Source organism: Dryobates pubescens, chromosome 30 (assembly GCF_014839835.1).
Source record: "Dryobates pubescens isolate bDryPub1 chromosome 30, bDryPub1.pri, whole genome shotgun sequence".
Classification (NCBI taxonomy): Eukaryota; Metazoa; Chordata; class Aves; order Piciformes; family Picidae; genus Dryobates; species Dryobates pubescens.
In genome coordinates, this window is record NC_071641.1 from 3385451 (window position 1) to 3401940 (window position 16490).

The following is a 16490-nucleotide window of genomic DNA, read 5'->3' on the forward strand; positions in this document are numbered from 1 at the left end:
TAAAATAGAATTACACAGTCCATGTCTGTGCACACTGCCAGGGAAGTACCAGGCATCAAAGTAATATGTGTAAATCATTGTAATACTAATAATTACAGACATTTTGTATTTCATTACCAGGGGTTTGAAAGAGGTTAGAGTTTTGGCACCAGCTAGCCTTACACATCTAATTTAAATGCTCTGCACCTTTGTCTGTAAGCAACTGCCTCTATTAGCTGGGCAGTCAAACCTAGGCTTTAACTGTGCTCTATATGGCACCCAAGTTGGATATCCCTAAGTGGTATGAAACCTATGTTGATAAAGGTAAAGCCCTAGGAGTTTCTTAGTACTGTATAGAATGCCATGTATTTGAAGAACACTCAAAGTATTATTTGCTGTAAGTATACTGTGTGTGTGTAAACTCTGTACGTACCTTTCTCTCCCTTTTTGGTTCAAGCTTTTATGACTATGCAGGCAAGGTTAATGAGGAGAGTTTGGACAGGATTCTTAAAGACCAAAGAAAAGTAAGTTTTCTATCTTTTCCTCCTATTGTAGTCATTAGAGCCTATGATTGGAGTGGGTTTGGAAAGCAAGCAAAGGTAGTTAACTGGGAGAAATATTTTCATTCACAGGCCTAATGGTTTATTTTGACCCATGGTTTATCCTGTACAGAAGCAGGTGGATTTGTGGTACTTAAGTTAAATTTGGGGCAGTGTCTGATTTCTCTGGGGGGGAGGCAAAGGTTTTAAGTTTAGACCTCTGAAAGTGAAGGTCTGGTGTTAACACACTGCAATTTCTAAGTGTGCTCTGCTGCTGAAGCCCACAACAATGCAGCTGATCTGAAAATCTGTTCTAAAGAGTTTGTTTAGGAGTCGTAATAACACAGTCTTGTAACTGCAATTTTGCCCTGTCAGTTTTAAACTGGAAGAACTGTTCTATCAGTTATGCCAGATGTTGTTTCAGCTTTCTCATGAGTATGTTATTAGTGGCACAGCTGGTGTTAAATTTCAGTGATATTTGGAGAAGAATCAAACCATTTTTAAGTGTTTCAAACCATACTTGCAGTGCACTGTCTTTCTGAGTATCCCATTATTAATTCAGAAGTTCCCATGAATCTGAGGCATCAGAGAGCAGAGCTGAAGATGTGGTTCTATAGGTAGGGATGCGAATCCACCTGCCAGCTTGCTCTGGCAAAAGGATGGATGACTGAACTGCATGGTTCAGTTTGTGGCAGCAGTAGACCTTGTTAGACCTAGCAGAATAGAGTCAGTGGTATCTGAATTTGGCTTACCAGGTCTGGGCAGTGCCACAGCTAATACAAGGTAAGGGTGGTTAAAACAAGAATGAATCAATGTCTTTTATAAAGCAGCAGCAAACCAACATTGTTCCAGCTGCTTGTAGAGCTGCCACTTGAATTTCACTGGTGGCAGAACTCACTGCCAGGACTGGACCTGTTGGGATTTCTGTCCTCTCCAGGTGGCTCAGGTGTAACTTTTTGTTACTCTAGTCTGAGTAACAATGCTGAGTGTGTGACTTGATCATTATCATGCAAAGTGTGTAATGGCACTTGCTCAGTTGTTAATTGAATGTGTACTCATGATTTTCTGTTCATGTCACCCACCTGAACTGTGGACTTTTACTTAACAGTTGAGGAGGGATCTTAGGGAAGCACATCCTAAATCTGTGCAACTTCTGCAACACTGCAGTGTGCTTTTCTTGTCTGTTTCTTCCAGCAAATCTTCTCACAGCAGGCTCCTCTGTGCATACCAGTGTATTTATGCTTAGTGCATAGGTTTTTTGTGTGTATGTTTATATACAGACATGTGCATCTCCATGCTGCTGCTGAAGTTTCCAGTCTCAGATCCTGAATTTTGTAACCCCACAACTCTACTCTAGAACACTATAGAGGGTATTAAGTTCCCCTTTCAGGAGATAAGGCAAAACCCATCATTTAAAAATGCTTGTCTCTCATTAGATGTCAGTTAAATTCTATTTTGTTAAGACCTGCTCTTCAAGGAGCTTCTGGCAAGGTTTAATTTCTGCTTTGGTTTGTGTTGTATGTTTTGGTTGTGGGGTTTTTGTTGTGTTGGTTTTTTTGCCTCCCCCCCCCCCCCCCCCCCCGCCTTCTCACCACAGGTAATGGAAATGTGGTGTGACTAAAGCACCACAGATTTAATGGCTAATTGTCATAATGTCAAAAAAAAGAGTGCTGTCTGGGAATCAAGACAGTCTTGTGTTGTTTTGTTAGCAAATAAGTACATTTTATCACAGTAACTAATTGTATAGATCCACTATGAAAAGTTGAAGACAATGCTTCCAGTTTTAATTAATAGAGGACTCATATCGTTCTGTTCTGCTCTGTCCCATTGAATACAAATAAAGAGTTAGTTGAAATATTCAGGCTGAATAAACCCCACACTTGCTGTTTGAAAACAGATGAAGTGTAATAATTTGCAGATGCTCCAAGGTTTGCTGCTAAGGTTAGGCATTTGAGTTGTATTGGAAGTGGGACCTTGAATGCTACTGGGGACATGCAGGAGTCTAACACAGTGAGGTTTATCAGTTAATAGCCATGTTGGAACAGGATGTTACTACTTTGAGATGCAAGGCCCTAGTAACTTAGTCTGATTTTTGTTGTAATCAAGCTACTTCAGGTAATACCAGTTTTAGCAGCTTTCTTACCAGAAGGTAAATCTGTATCCCTTGGTTAATACTTTGGGTATGTTTTTGTTTTCTGCTGTACTTTGATTACAGAACGTTATTGGATGGTACAGATTTAGGAGAAACACTCAGCAGCAAATGTCATACAGAGAACACATTATTCACAAACAGCTGACACACATCCTTGGAGTGCCTGATCTTGTCTTCCTCCTCTTCAGCTTCATTTCCACTGCAAATAACTCCACACATGCTTTAGAATATGTGCTTTTTAGACCAAACCGAAGGTAAGCAACCTCTGTGTATCAACCAGTCCTCATTTTCTGTTCTGCCTATTGCTGTTCTTTATAGAATAGAATAAACCAGGTTGGAAGAGACCTTCAAGATCATCGCGTCCAACCCATCATCCAACACCACCTAATCAACTAAACCATGCAACCAAGCACCCTATCAAGTCTCCTAAACACCTCCAGTGATGGTGACTCCACCACCAAGTTTGTACAGTCATACCCCCTTCCTGGAGGTGTTCAAGGTCAGGTTGGACAAGACCTTGAGCAACCTGGTCTAGATGTTTAGAAGGTGTCCCTGCCCATGGTGGGGGGTGGAGGGTAGGGTGGAGGTTTGAGCTAGATGATCTTTAAGGTCCCTTCCAATCCAACCCATTCTGTGATTCTGTGAAGGTTTGCTGTTTGTCAGATGATGTCATGATGTAAGTTTGTTAGTGAGGACAGTTGTTTGTTTTTTTTCCTATGCAAGCAATTTATCAGTTAAAGTTTGAGGGTGAGCAAAGTTCTTTTCAGTCTTTAACAGCCAACAACACATCAGTACTGTGTTTCATGTAAAGACCTGAATGTAGCTACTTTCATAGAATGGTGGGGATTAGAAGGGGCCTCTGGAGATCAGCTAGTCCAACCACACTGCTAAAGCAGGGTCACCCAGAGCAAGCTGCTCAGGATCACCAGACAGCTTTGGAATCTCTCCAGAGAAGGAGACTCTGCAACCTCTCTGGGCAGCTGGCTCCAGTCCTCTGGCACCATCACAGGAAACAGTTTTTCCTCCTATTGAAATGGAACCTCCTGTGTTCCAGTTTATGCCCATTTTCCCTTGTCCTGTCACTGGGCACCAGTGAAAAGAGTCTGGCCTCATCCTCTTGCTCTCCACCTTTTAGATATTGATAAGCTTCACCGTTCCTGGTAGTTTGAATACACAATTAAAACGTTTTAAGTGGTACAGGGCTCATGTCAAGAGTGGGCTTGATCATGTATTTTAAACACAACTTTTAATATTTAGCAGCTTTTATAATAAACTTAATTCAGAAGCTTTAAAACTGTGTTCATGCTTGATGATATGTTCAACTCATGGTTCTGTTCAGCGCATGATGATGTGTTGTGATCAAAGCTACTGTAAATAATCTTTTGACTGTGAATTAAGAAGTCTTTCTGAACTTTCTCCACAGGTATAATCAAAGGGTGTCACTTACTATTCCCAATCTAGGCAACACTAGTCAACAGGAATACAAAGTTTCTTCAGTGCCAAATACTTCTCAGAATTATGCCAAAGTTATTAAGGAACATGGGTAAGGATATTTCCTTTGCAATGAAGCGTAGTTATCAAACTCTGCATTCTGTACCTTCCAAAGAATACTACAAATGTGCATTTCAAGCAGGAAAAAAGTAGTTCTGGAGGAAAATGGTCAGTTCCTACTGTGCTTCAAATAGAATCTTCCAGAAGAAGGTGCACTAATGAGAAGAATAGAGTTGATGTGGCCAGTTGGTGCTGTGGACTTTGTGGCTGGAAGCTTCTTACTTGATTTCCACCCACCCTCCGAAAGGAATTCTGTGTGGAAGCTTGATTTAGGACTTGAATTCTGACTTGGAAGTGTGGATGTGTGGTTCTTTTTACAGCATTTAATTAAAATTACTTGAGAAACACAGAGTAGCTCTTCTGGCTCTTAATGAAATGATACAAGCTTAAAATTTCTGCACTGTTTTAATCTTGGTCAAGTGGAACTTCATAGTTCCAGAAAGAATTTTGGTATTGATTATGCTGCTGTGCAGATGTTGGTTCTTGAGAGTATGATGTGATTTTAGCCATAAAAAATTGAAATCCATTCTTGAAATACAGTGATATTTGTTTAACAGCAATTGCAAGACAGCATGAGCTAGGAACTTGTGTTGTCTTTCCTAACTAATGATTTCTGGGTTTATTTCTTTTAGTACTGATTTTTTTGACAAAGATGGAGTGATGAAGGACATCAGGGCTATATATCAGGTTTACAATGCACTTCAGGAAAAAGTACAGGTAACTTCCTTTACTGAGTATTGATAAGTATTTGTTGTGGCATCTTATGTTTGTCTTTTGGTTAAACCACGAGCTGAGGACTTGGAGATTTTTAGAGCTGAAACAATTTATGAACTGTAGGAAAATAAGTTTGATTTTAATAGTGAAATGTGTCAGTTTCTGTTTAGTGTGTGCATTTGCTGTGGATGCTGTAAAAGGGGTTGATACAAACATCATCAGTTCTTTCTCTCTTGGAAGTTAAAATGATTTAACACTTAGTGATTTCTGGGAGACATTAGCTATTTTTAAGCGTATGTGTTGAAGAAAAGCCTTGCTGAAGGCTGTAGGGATTTGCACAGGTTTAAAGGCTTTCCTCTGTGAGTTTAAAAATGACTCCTGGCTCTTGGTGTGTAGCATGCAGCAAAGAGCTCCATCTGTTAGTTAAAACTTGTGAATGCTTTGTGTGGAGCATGAGTGAATCCTGCTCCAAATGTGGCAAAGCATCTGAAAGTGCCTTGAGTGTCAAATCTACTAAATGTAAGCTTGTCAGTTCACAGCTTGTCCTGTGTGAAGAGCAGCAGAGCTGTGCTGCCTCGGGAGCGCACACATCTGCTAATTGTGCTGTAGTCACAGCTTATTTCCAGACTTTCCCATTACATCTGCCCTGGAGGGATTTTGTGTCTGCTCCTGCTGGCTGGCACAGAGCAGAGAACGAGGCAGCAATTGCTCCAGCCATGCCGTGACCCTGCTCTCACAGGAGAGCGGCTGTTTCTCAGCGGAAGCTGCTGTTTCCTAACCTGCCTTGTAAGAAGGGTAACTTACATTGAGAAGGCAGACAGCTTCATTTCAGCTCCAGTTCAGGAGATGTGTAAATTTATTTCCAGAGGTCTCTCCCATTAGCTAATGGTATTACTCTGTAACACTGTCTTTGCCAGGAGCATGTATATCCTTTTGTGCTCTTGTTCTTGTTTGAATCATTGCCTGGAAAACCGGAAAATGTAACATCACTAGGGAGTTGTCTTCCTACCTGTTAAAACCATGATTTTGTTTTATTTCACCATGTAAACCATACTGCTGTATGTCATCTACAGAGCTTAAAAGTACTTGGGTGTTAGCTAACTTGAGGAGCTTTTATCTTTAAAATGACTGTTGCACAGAGAATGTTACAGGACTGAGAAGAAATTTTCTATTAAAATGGCTGAGACGTATTTGTGTTATTCATCAGTTAGTTGGGAGGCTTTAAACTTCTAAAAAGTAGATAACTGAAAGCATAGTCAAATGTTTTTCAACTCTCTAGGTCAGATCAGTAATAGTATAACTTCTTGGGGAAGAGACAATAACTAATGACTTGTTTAACAAACATCAGTGCTTTTAGAGCTGAGTACTCCTCAGAACTCATCGCCTTTAAGGACCAACACTTAATTCCTGAAGAAGTAAACAATATCCAGTGTAACATGTTCAGCTTAAAAACAAACCAAAACAAACCCCCCCAACCCATCAAATTATCCAGAACTAATTCTCAACTTTGATCCTTCTATGAAAATTTCACATTCATTTCCTAACCAGTATAGGGGAATCTTGTTGAAAAATCCACAGGGCTTGTTTATTTACTAAAGGTATCACTTAGGAGATCAGCTTGGGATCCTAAATTTGAATTTCATACCTCAGTTTGAGGTTTCATACCCCAGTTATTACCTGGCAAGACCAATTTGGTCTAGTATGAAAAACATGCACCTCTATGCTACGCTTTAAAAGCATGCTACTATAGCATTGTTGTTATGCTAATGTTGTAAAAAGGCAAATTTCTTCTACCAGCTAGGAAGAACTAACTTTGGATCTTAATACAAATTTTCCTGAAATGGATTAATTATTTGGGAATATCATGCATCAGTTGGGAGTTGGCAAAAGCCAATAAGGAAAGCGATCTTCAGATTGAATATTGTGCTCTGATTTAGTTAACTCCTGCTCTTGGATTTGTGCTTTTAATGATTTCTTGTCTGGTAGTAGCTTTATTAATGTTGTCATGAAAGTTCTTCATGTATTTTTGCAGCCTCTTGGCATATCCTCTGTTTTTCTCCTAGGCAGTATGTATAGATGTAGAAAAAAGTGAGCGTGTTGTTGAATCTTTTCAAGCTGATGTAAACAAGTTAAGAAGGCAAATCGCACAAAAGAAAAGTGAGAAAGAGCAAGAAATAAGTAAGTTGCCTTTTGATGTTTTTGTTGTTGTTTCAGAAGCAGATGCTGTAGGGACAAAACATGTTGCGGAATTATTTTGAGTTGTATTCCTGATAGCTCAAAGCAAAAGAAAAATAAATCACATTGGGAAGGGTATGTGATGGATTTAACATTGAATAATACCTGAACTGTGATGTGTCTGTAGGAGTTACTCACTGTTAGCAAACTTGAAACACAAGAGAGCCAAAGCTGTGGAGAAAGGAGGAGAAAGTCAGCTCTGGAAATGATAACAGGAAAAGATTGGTTGTAGGAAAGGAAAAGTAGAGCGAAGCCAGGAATGGAAAAGCAAATCTAAGCACTGGAGAGACTCCTTCTCCAGGATTACATAGAAACAGGCTATTGCATGTATGGGCCAGTAACTGTTGATGTTCTTTTGAAAGCTTCGTTCACTTTCCCACTCCCCAGCCCCACCCCCAGATATGAGCTCGGCACTGATTAAGTTCAGTTAAATTACTGGGCACCAAACAAACTGGGTGAAGGCAAATGAGTGCTTAAGTGATGAACATTGATGCAGAGCATCCCAAGTGTTGTCTAAATGACTTCTGACCTTGTAGTTTTAATGAGTGTTTTTCACCACCGATTTAGAGGAGACCATTTACGTTTTTATCCTCCTCCTGCTTTGTACTGACTGAATCTGACTTTAGTCAGCAGTTTCAGTGTTATTTGCTGACTTAGTGGTGAACATGATTAGCATTGAAAAACACTTTTCAATGTCAAGCTAAACCTTCCCAAAAGTCCATTTTGTAGTCATTCCTATCTTCAGGAGTACCTGCTAGAAAGTGAAAGAAACTATCTAAATGCAGAATATTGTTGGAACTTGCCTTCCTATGTCAAGTGCCATAACATTGCTGATAGGAATTTCAATCTATTAATTTTAATTCCATGAAGTTACTGAAATTTTGTCCTTCTTGCAGTGTGTTGGGGGATTAATTTTAGGGGAAGGTGAACTAGTTTATTCTTTGATATTTTTTGAAGGGTGATAGAAGCATGATGGTCTTCTCTCTCTAGAGAAGCTCTGAATGAAGAAATTACACTGCTGCTCTGTTTTTAAGACCTCTATTAGTATTCTGTTATTTTGGTTTAAGATTTGATGGTGTGAACAAGTCCCATTAAACAATCCATGTTTTATTAGGGTTGATTCTTCATTCTGTGTTAAAAGTACAAATTTTCATAGTGCATATTTAAGACTAGCTGAAAAGCCAGCAAAAGAAGGTAAACATACACTTTTTTGCTGGCTTTCCCTACTAGCCAGCAATAGGTGTATGTTCATCTCCTTTTGCTGCTCCATAACTTTCTGAATCAGTGAGATCTATTGGGTGAGCCTACTTGGCTGGATGCCACACTGTCCCTCCTTCCTAAAATTTGAATGTGGCTTCAGGAGTCTTGTACTTGGCAGTCAATGGCTTTTGTGAAAGGCTTGGACCTTTCCAAGGAGACATTGCTCATCTAAACGAATTCATGAGTGGAAGGGAAGGCTAAAGGTAGAGATTAGGAGCAGAGAACAGGCAAATGGGAAGCATGATTTTAAAACATTTACAGTGATACATAATTTATAAGCAGGTTATATTTTTCAGCAAACACTGTCTCTTTTTGCCATGCCTTGAAATAAGCAAATGACCAAATTTTGTAGTTTTAGCTACATGGTGGGGTTTTATTATTTGTGCATCCTGTTACCTAATGCTGGCTTAGATGGGTTAACACCCCAAGCTGTCCAACAGACTCCTTTGCTGCTATGACTGGGTATTATTTTCACCAGGCAGCATTTTACTGCTGTCACATGAGCGCTTCAATGCAAAGTTTGATCTCTCAGCCCAGGTTCTTCTCTCTGAATCTCAAAAATCAGTTGAAAAGCCATCATCAGTCAGAGGCCATTTGAGAGATGCAAATGTCATGAGTCACTGCTTTTTCCTGCTTGGCTACAGATGAAACAGCCAGGGAGCTGCTACTATGCATGTTAGGGAGAACTAGAGATGGGTATTTAGTGTGACTGGAGCTGATCCCAGCCCATATGGCAAGAGATGGGGGGGGAGGAGGAGGAAGAGCAGTCAGTGCTAGCCTCTAGATACTACCAGTGAGATGCAAATGCTGGACTGAAAATTTATGCCAGAGCAGATAATCATGTGAGAGGGCTGAAACAAGAAAACATGCAGCTTGTATCTCTGAAATATTTTTAGATGTGAGTAGCTAAATACTGAAGTGGCCTTCTGTTCTCTCTCTCTCTCAGCATTGGGAGAATTTCCTTGGGTTTACTGAGTTAAAGGTTCCAGTTAAATATTGCCTGAGCTGGAGAAAGTGGGAGCATTTGAATCAAATTCCTGTGGTAGTGTTGTGTGAAAGCTTGTCACTCTGATAAATTTTTGGTTAACAGGTTATGACTTAAACACTCTGGCACAAAAGTCAGTTGAGACTTGCCAGATCACTCAAATGATTTTGTCCATGTAGTAGCATGTTCTAGGGCATAGCAAGTGCTGTGACTTCCCAGGTCACAGGAACAAGCCCCCCACAGTTCTTCTATTATGGAGCAAAAACTGGAGCGCTGTTACGTAGTCACTTGAGGGAATATGCTCTTTTTATTCTTGAAGACACTGACTTGATTAAAAGAACTCTCCAGCCTTGAGTTTTGCCTTTTCCAGAAGCATGGTGCCACCTTAAGTAGAGCTGATACTATTTTGTCTATCACCTAGCTGCAAGGCAGCTTTTTATATACCAGTGTCAATTCTGACAGACATTAGGCATTTAACCAATTAAAAAACAGTCAAAAACTTTAGTCCTCCCAGTGCTTAACAAACCTTCTTCCAAGGAAGTTTCTTGTGATGTGTACTACTCTAATTTAAGCTGCCTTCTCTTTTAGCTTTCCACAGCAGCCTCTTGCATACATTGGAAGACTGAAACTTGGTCCCTCAGTCTTCTCTAATTATCCCCATTACTGCAGACTTTTCTCTTTGGTCCTGATATCCAGACCTCTGATGAGTAACTTCCTTTTGTAGAGTCTCCCCAGTTTATTTCTCAAACCATGCTATTCAAAATTAGCTCCAGCATTCTAGTTGCAGTCTTGCCTGCTGCAGTACCTACTGAAATGTACTGACCCGTTTCTCAACAGCTGAGCACACTTAATACATGTTGATATTTATCATTTACAAAAATTAAATTAGGTTGGATATTGGGAAAAATTTTGTCCCCCAAAAGATTGTCAAGCCCTGGAACAGGCTGCCCAGGGAAGTGGTGGAGTCCCCAATCTCTGGAAGGATTTGAAAGACATGGAGCTGTAGAACTTCGGGAGATGGTGTAGTGGTGGATTAATGACCGGACTTGCTCTTAAAGGTCTTTTCCAGCCCAAACAATTGTATGATTCTAAACCAGGAGCAAACCTGTGTTTCTTTTCTGCAGCAGGATGTAACTCTCATTTTGCACTTTGTGTATTCATTATTCCTGTGCATCTTCCTGAAATTACTTTCCAAACAATCTCATTTAAGATCACTTTCAAATTCCTGTTCTGATATCCTGTTATACTTGCAGCTATTACTAGCAGAGTACCCTCTGCAATTTTAATAACCTTGTGCTGATTCAGTTCCATCATTTAGGTTGCTAATGTGAGCATAGTTCTGTTGTGTTGCTGTGGGAGCTTAATCTTGATGTGTCTTTCCAATGTGGCTGTAAACTGTTTTAATTGTTCTTTAGCTTTTCAAAAGCCTTATAGTGCTTATGTCACTGCCTGCTTGTTCTGAAATGTGGGGATGCTGTGAAATGATAGAATGGTTTGGGGTGGAAGGGACCTTGAAGATTGTCTAGTTCCAACCCCGCTCCCATGGGCAGGGACACCTTCTACTAGGCCAGGTTGCTCAAAGCCTCATCTAGCCTGGCTTTGAACACTTTCAAGGATGGGGCATCCACAGGTTCTCTGGCAACCTGTTCCAGTGCTTCACCAGGCACAATCATGTGCACCAACAAGTTTCAGAATGCACTGCTAAATGTGTTCTTTGTGTAACTTGGAGTAGGATGTAAGATTTGACAACATGGGTGGGGGATAGTGTCTTACATAGTCATCAGGAGGGCTGCAAAGATGATTAGATGGCTGAAGCACCTTCCCCATGGGGACAGGCTGCGAGAGTTGGGGTTGTTCAGCCTGGAGAAGAGAAGGCTCTGGAGAGAGTATGGGGGCCTGCAAGAAAGCTGGGGAGGGACTTTTTACAAGGGCTTTCAGTGATAGGATAAGGGGCAATGGATTGAAGCTTGAGGAGGGCAGATTTAGACTGGTTGTTAGAAAGAAATTCTTTACAGTAAGAGTGGTGAGATACTGAAACAGGTTTCAAAAGGAGGTCATGGATGCCTGATGCCCCCTCTGGAGGTGTTGAAGATCAGATTGGATGAGGCCTTGAGCAACTTGGCCTAGTGGAAGGGGTTTGAACTTTAAGGTCTCTTCTAACCCAAACCATTCCATGATTCTATGAATTGATACAGAAGATAGGTTTGCCAAAGAGGAGTAGTGGAGTCTGAGAAGGAGAGACCCAGTGCTGGAGTCTGAAAGTGATGGACATTTAGTAACAACCAGAAAGAGGGAAGAGAGGACAGCTGAGAGCTGGGTGGGGTGCATTAGAGCTAGGTTGTGTAAAGTAGATTGCAAAGAGAGCATTAAACACACCAATGTTCTTTGCCTTTTAGGAATGCAGCAGGCAATTTTAAGCAGGCAGATGCCAACAGATAACTTGGAACCTATGTTTGTTCCACGAATGTCCTACACTGGGTTTGCTGTGGAAGGCTGCACGCTTGAAGATTCAGATGTCTCTGATCCTCCCCCTCCATATTCTGATTTTAATGCAACCAGTCAAGAAAGTACTGTTGGTCACAGTCTCCTGGAAAGCAACATTTTTATGCCTCGACCTCAAGCAGTAGGCTCTTCCAGTTATGTTTCCACAAACGTAGGATTGAAATATTCTGGTAATGGAGCACCCATGCCATCTTCCCAAAGAGCGGTTGGTGACAATGTTGATGAATCAGAAGACAGTGATTATGAAAACTTGCTTGAACCTACAGAGTCATCTGACAGTGAATACTCACAGACAAGGGATTCACGACCTTCAGCACATCCTGGTGGAGATTCCAGGAACACTCAAACTTCTCAGATTTGATGGCGGGGGAGAAGACATCCACGTGACACTGGTTGGTTTGTTTTCTTAATTGTCACAGAGATTTTGGGGATTTAACCTGGAGGAAACGAACTACACAGGATTACTGTGCACACAGAAACGTAGAAGACTTGCACTAGATGGTTTATCCCCCCGTGATACATTTTGCAAGTTTTATAATGGAATCATTAGGATAATCAAGTTGTACTAATACCGATGAGGTTGATGGATGTACTGGTAAGCTTAGGCAAGATGAAGTTTATAGAGATCTTGTAGCTTTTGTTGCCGTATTTTCTTTATGACAATAAATTGGGATGTAGTGAAAACTAAGCACAGTTAGTCAACAAAATAATGTTCTCGAATCAAAACTTACCTCTTGCACTATCATGCCTTGAATTTTAATTTTTTGAAAGGGAAATAAATCTTCTCAGCCGCCTTCAGAATAGCTTTCTATGATAAGCCAAGCTGGCCGTTGCAAGCAGAGAGATTTTGATAGTCCTGAGAAGCCTGATGGGAGCAGATGTGGTCTACCTTCTTCTATGGGCATGCTCTTTGAACAGAGAAGGGGTTTGTTTCAGCTTGGTTCTTAACTAGCAGAATGTGTGTTTCACTTTGAAATGATGGTTGCCTTTCTTTCTGTAAGGGGGGTGTGTGTGTGTGGGGTGGGGGGATGGCTGGTAAATCATCCAAGTGAATGTCATAAATAGAGTTATTCCGGTTTCACTGGGTTTACAATGACTTTATGCCACACTAGCCTCGTTTACTGTCTCATTTGTTATTTTAGCATCAGTACAAAGTGCACATACAGGAGTTAATGACTGCCAGAAGTAGTAAATCCCGTCACCATTGGACTTTGGAGCCTGCAAATTACAAGCGTCAGAGACTGCTTCTTGGTTTATTTGCATCTGAGTCTTGGATGTACACTTCTAGATGAGTTACTCTGTTATGTAATAAACAGGGGAGAAGGTAGGAGAAGATTATTTGGAGAGTCCCCTGGGTTTATTACCTCTTTTTTCTCTGGGTGAAATGTGTAAATGATTATTTTAATTTGAATTTGAACTCCTTGTCAGCAGATTGTTGTTTGGGACAAATGAAATGTGGTATATTTAGAGAATTTCATGTTCAGATGCACTTATTTTTATTTAAATCCTGCTTGTATGTTAACGTTGCCCAAAATATGTGAAACTGTGCCACTGAGAAGTTTGTCTTACTGGACTTTATCCCTGATCTGTAAATGAGAAAATGCCCCTTTTAGGATGAGGTTATCTTAAGCATTTATGGCTTGGAGGTGTAAATAACCACTTCTTCAGTTTACACCCAGGAGAACAAAGCAGTCACTTAATTTAAATATACCTGATTTACAAAAGACTAAAATGTCAGTCTGTATTGTCTGTGTAGGCAAAAGTCTGTTCATAGCCTCTCCTCGAGCAAAATGACTGGGGAAAAAAAGAGGATATTGAAGTCACCACTCTTCTGGTGAGTGATTCCACCTTTAAACAGCCAGTGGTCTGGTTTAACTCTTTTACATTATTCTCATTAGCCTTAACTGGGTGCATTTTTTGTCTTGGAGTGGTGCAATCCACTTAACAGAGACCATGCTGTTGTGTTATTGCAGGCTCTCTGCAGGCACCTGTGGGTCAGGCCCAGAGACTTGTGTGTATTGAAATCGGGACTGACAAGGTGGCAACAAACGGGTTTGGTTTTATTCTGCACAGAAACCTGCAAAATGTACATCTCTGACACAGCAGTTAAATGGGACAATAAAATCTTACTTAATCCTGTAACTTTAATATTTGTCAGGTTCCACTTGCCAGAAACACGGCTCAGAATTGACGAGGCTGGATCAATCCAGTCTGTCTGTAGGGATTCAGTGGAAAGGGGGAGAGGGTAGCACTATACCCTCTGTGCCTGCCATGCATCCTAGGGTCATGGTGGTACAAAAAGCCTCAAGTTCTGGAATATTTTATTAACATCTGAAGTTCTGCTTGTTTTTACTTACCTGTAGGTGTTTGGAGGTGGAACAAGTATGTAGTAGAGTCCTCTACTCAGTGCCTCTCTGCAGGTACTTTTATTTAACGCCGTTGCTTATTCACAACAAAGGCTGTAGTTTTAGTTAATTTCTTTAAAATTCATGCAACATTCTGGTAAAAACACACATGAATGGACTTTGCAGTTTTCACTGGACTGCTGTTAAAAATAATGGTGTTTGGCTGTGGTCAGTCTGAAGGCAACAGGGAGCAGCATTAATCCTAGAGAAAACTGGCGTTTCCCACCCATGAAGTACCAAGTTTCTGCATCTGACTTCGGAAGAGTTTCTTTTGATTTCAAGAGCGCAAAACCCAGCAGCAAGACCTGTAGCAATATCCTGTCACTAACAGGTAGGTGGCACCAAGGAAGAGCTACTTAAAACTGGTTCAGAATGCTGGAGTTCCTCTGTTGCAGTGAAATGTTTGTCTGGTTTATTGTTGTGAAAAATCTTGACTTGCTGTTTCCTTTATTTCTGAATTTACTTTGATTTTTTTCTACCCCCTCCCCTACAGAAACCTTCCATCCCAAATGTATTTCCCTAACAATGCATGGAGGGTTAGGCAAGCAGTAGATCCTGAGATCTGCTGAGATCTTTCCTCACCTAGCAGGGAGATTGGAAAAGTAGGTTAGAAGGATAGATCTATGTTGGTGGTGTTTTTTCTTGGTGGTGTTTTGGTTTTGCTGTGTTTGGGTTTTGTTGGTGGCTTTTTGTTTGTTTGTTGGTTTGTTTTTTCTCCTGTCCTCACTATCAGTTTGGAGATGATGCCAAAGCCTGAACACAAGACTCTGCAGGTGTGAAGGGGAAAGGATTCTGGGTGCTTGGAGCACCAGTTGGACCCACAAAGCTCCTAGGAGTTGGTGAAGGGAGGGGAGATCTGTTGTATACTGGTTAGCTGAACATTGCTGAGGTTTTGTTGTGATCCTTGTTTGGAAATGCGGCAGAGGTGTAAAGAGTCATGAAGGAACTGGGTAGGAATTGGGCAGCTTGGGGATAAGGCAGCCCACTTTTGGGGAGACCTCAAAAGAGTGGGAATGTATAATGGGAACCCAAACCCAGCTGCTCATTGAACATCCAGAAAAAGGAGCATGAGCAGGATCATGATCCCTCAACTTCAACCAGCAGTGAACTGACAAGATAACCTTTTATTTTGGACCAGATTCCATCTGGCAATCAAACCTCTCACCCTTTAGTTTCTTGGAGCCCTCAGAGATCTGGACCATTCATCCTGCTGGCTGTCACACAGTGAAATAATACAAGGCTTTGGTGTGCAGAAAGATTAATGCTTTGCTGACTTTGAGTTTATTAAACCAGCTGTCACTTACTAAGAATAACTCTTAACGTAGTGATGTTAAATTTAATACAGCCTGAAGACTTGAAGGAACAGCAAGCTGAATTTCCAATGAGTACCAGTGTGCATCAGCCACTGAGCTGAGGGTGGGAGTCTTGATTCCCAAGCTACTAATTAAATATTGGGTAAGTCCTCCCACATTCTGTCTTCACAGTCTGTCTCTTGCACCATGCTTCCTAATGTGTTGGAGACACTTCCAATATTGCTCTACCACCTAAGGGTCTCAAACACCATACAAGTGGTCACTGAAAGTATGGATGTTTACTCACAATGCAGAAGCTGCATTATTGCCTTTGTGCAGGAGGTGGTGGTGATCTTTATTATGGACCTTGTATGCTCTGAGAAAGCATGAGAAATGCTGCTGAGTAACACAAGGAGAAGGTGAGGCTGAAAGGAGGTTAGAGCCAGGTCGGGGCCAGCCTCTTCTCTGAGGTGACAAGTGACAGGACAAGAGGAAATGGTCTCAGGCTCTACCAGTGCTGAGGTTATGATTTTGGACTAAAATCCTTAAAGAAAGCCTTTAAAACCAAATTCAAACTTTACCTGTTCAGCCCATCTCCAATAATGAAGCCCCATTGTTTCCCTGGGCTGCTTGTATTACCCACCCATGACATCTAGGTGGTGAGTCTAAAGGATCATAGAATGGTTTTGGTTGGAAAAGACTTGTATGATCATTGAGTCCAGTCATCAACCTAATACCACCATGGCCATTGAACTTTGTCCTGAGGTGCTGTGTCCACATGTTTCTTGAGCATCTCCAGGGATGGTGCCTGAGCAGCCTGTTCCAATGTGTGACCACTTTTTCAGGACACATTTTTTACTTAATATCCAACCTAAA

The 16490-nt window shown here is 41.0% G+C and overlaps 1 protein-coding gene across 2 annotated transcripts in view; it reads left to right on the top strand.

The window, feature by feature from the left end:
• ABRAXAS2 (abraxas 2, BRISC complex subunit) overlaps positions 1-14052 on the top strand; it is a 21293-nt gene extending 7241 nt beyond the window's left edge. The window contains exons 4-10 of one of the 2 annotated variants that reach the window (XM_054174735.1): positions 437-503; positions 2734-2924; positions 4094-4213; positions 4854-4938; positions 6999-7113; positions 11812-12309; positions 13060-14052. In XM_054174735.1, the coding sequence (XP_054030710.1) occupies positions 437-503; positions 2734-2924; positions 4094-4213; positions 4854-4938; positions 6999-7113; positions 11812-12278 (1045 nt within the window). In that variant the 3' untranslated portion in view covers positions 12279-12309; positions 13060-14052. Of the gene's footprint in view, positions 1-436; positions 504-2733; positions 2925-4093; positions 4214-4853; positions 4939-6998; positions 7114-11811; positions 12924-13059 lie in introns of those variants that run through there. The other variant, XM_054174734.1, reaches the window with a different exon arrangement.
• Positions 14053-16490: the final 2438 nt, after the last annotated feature.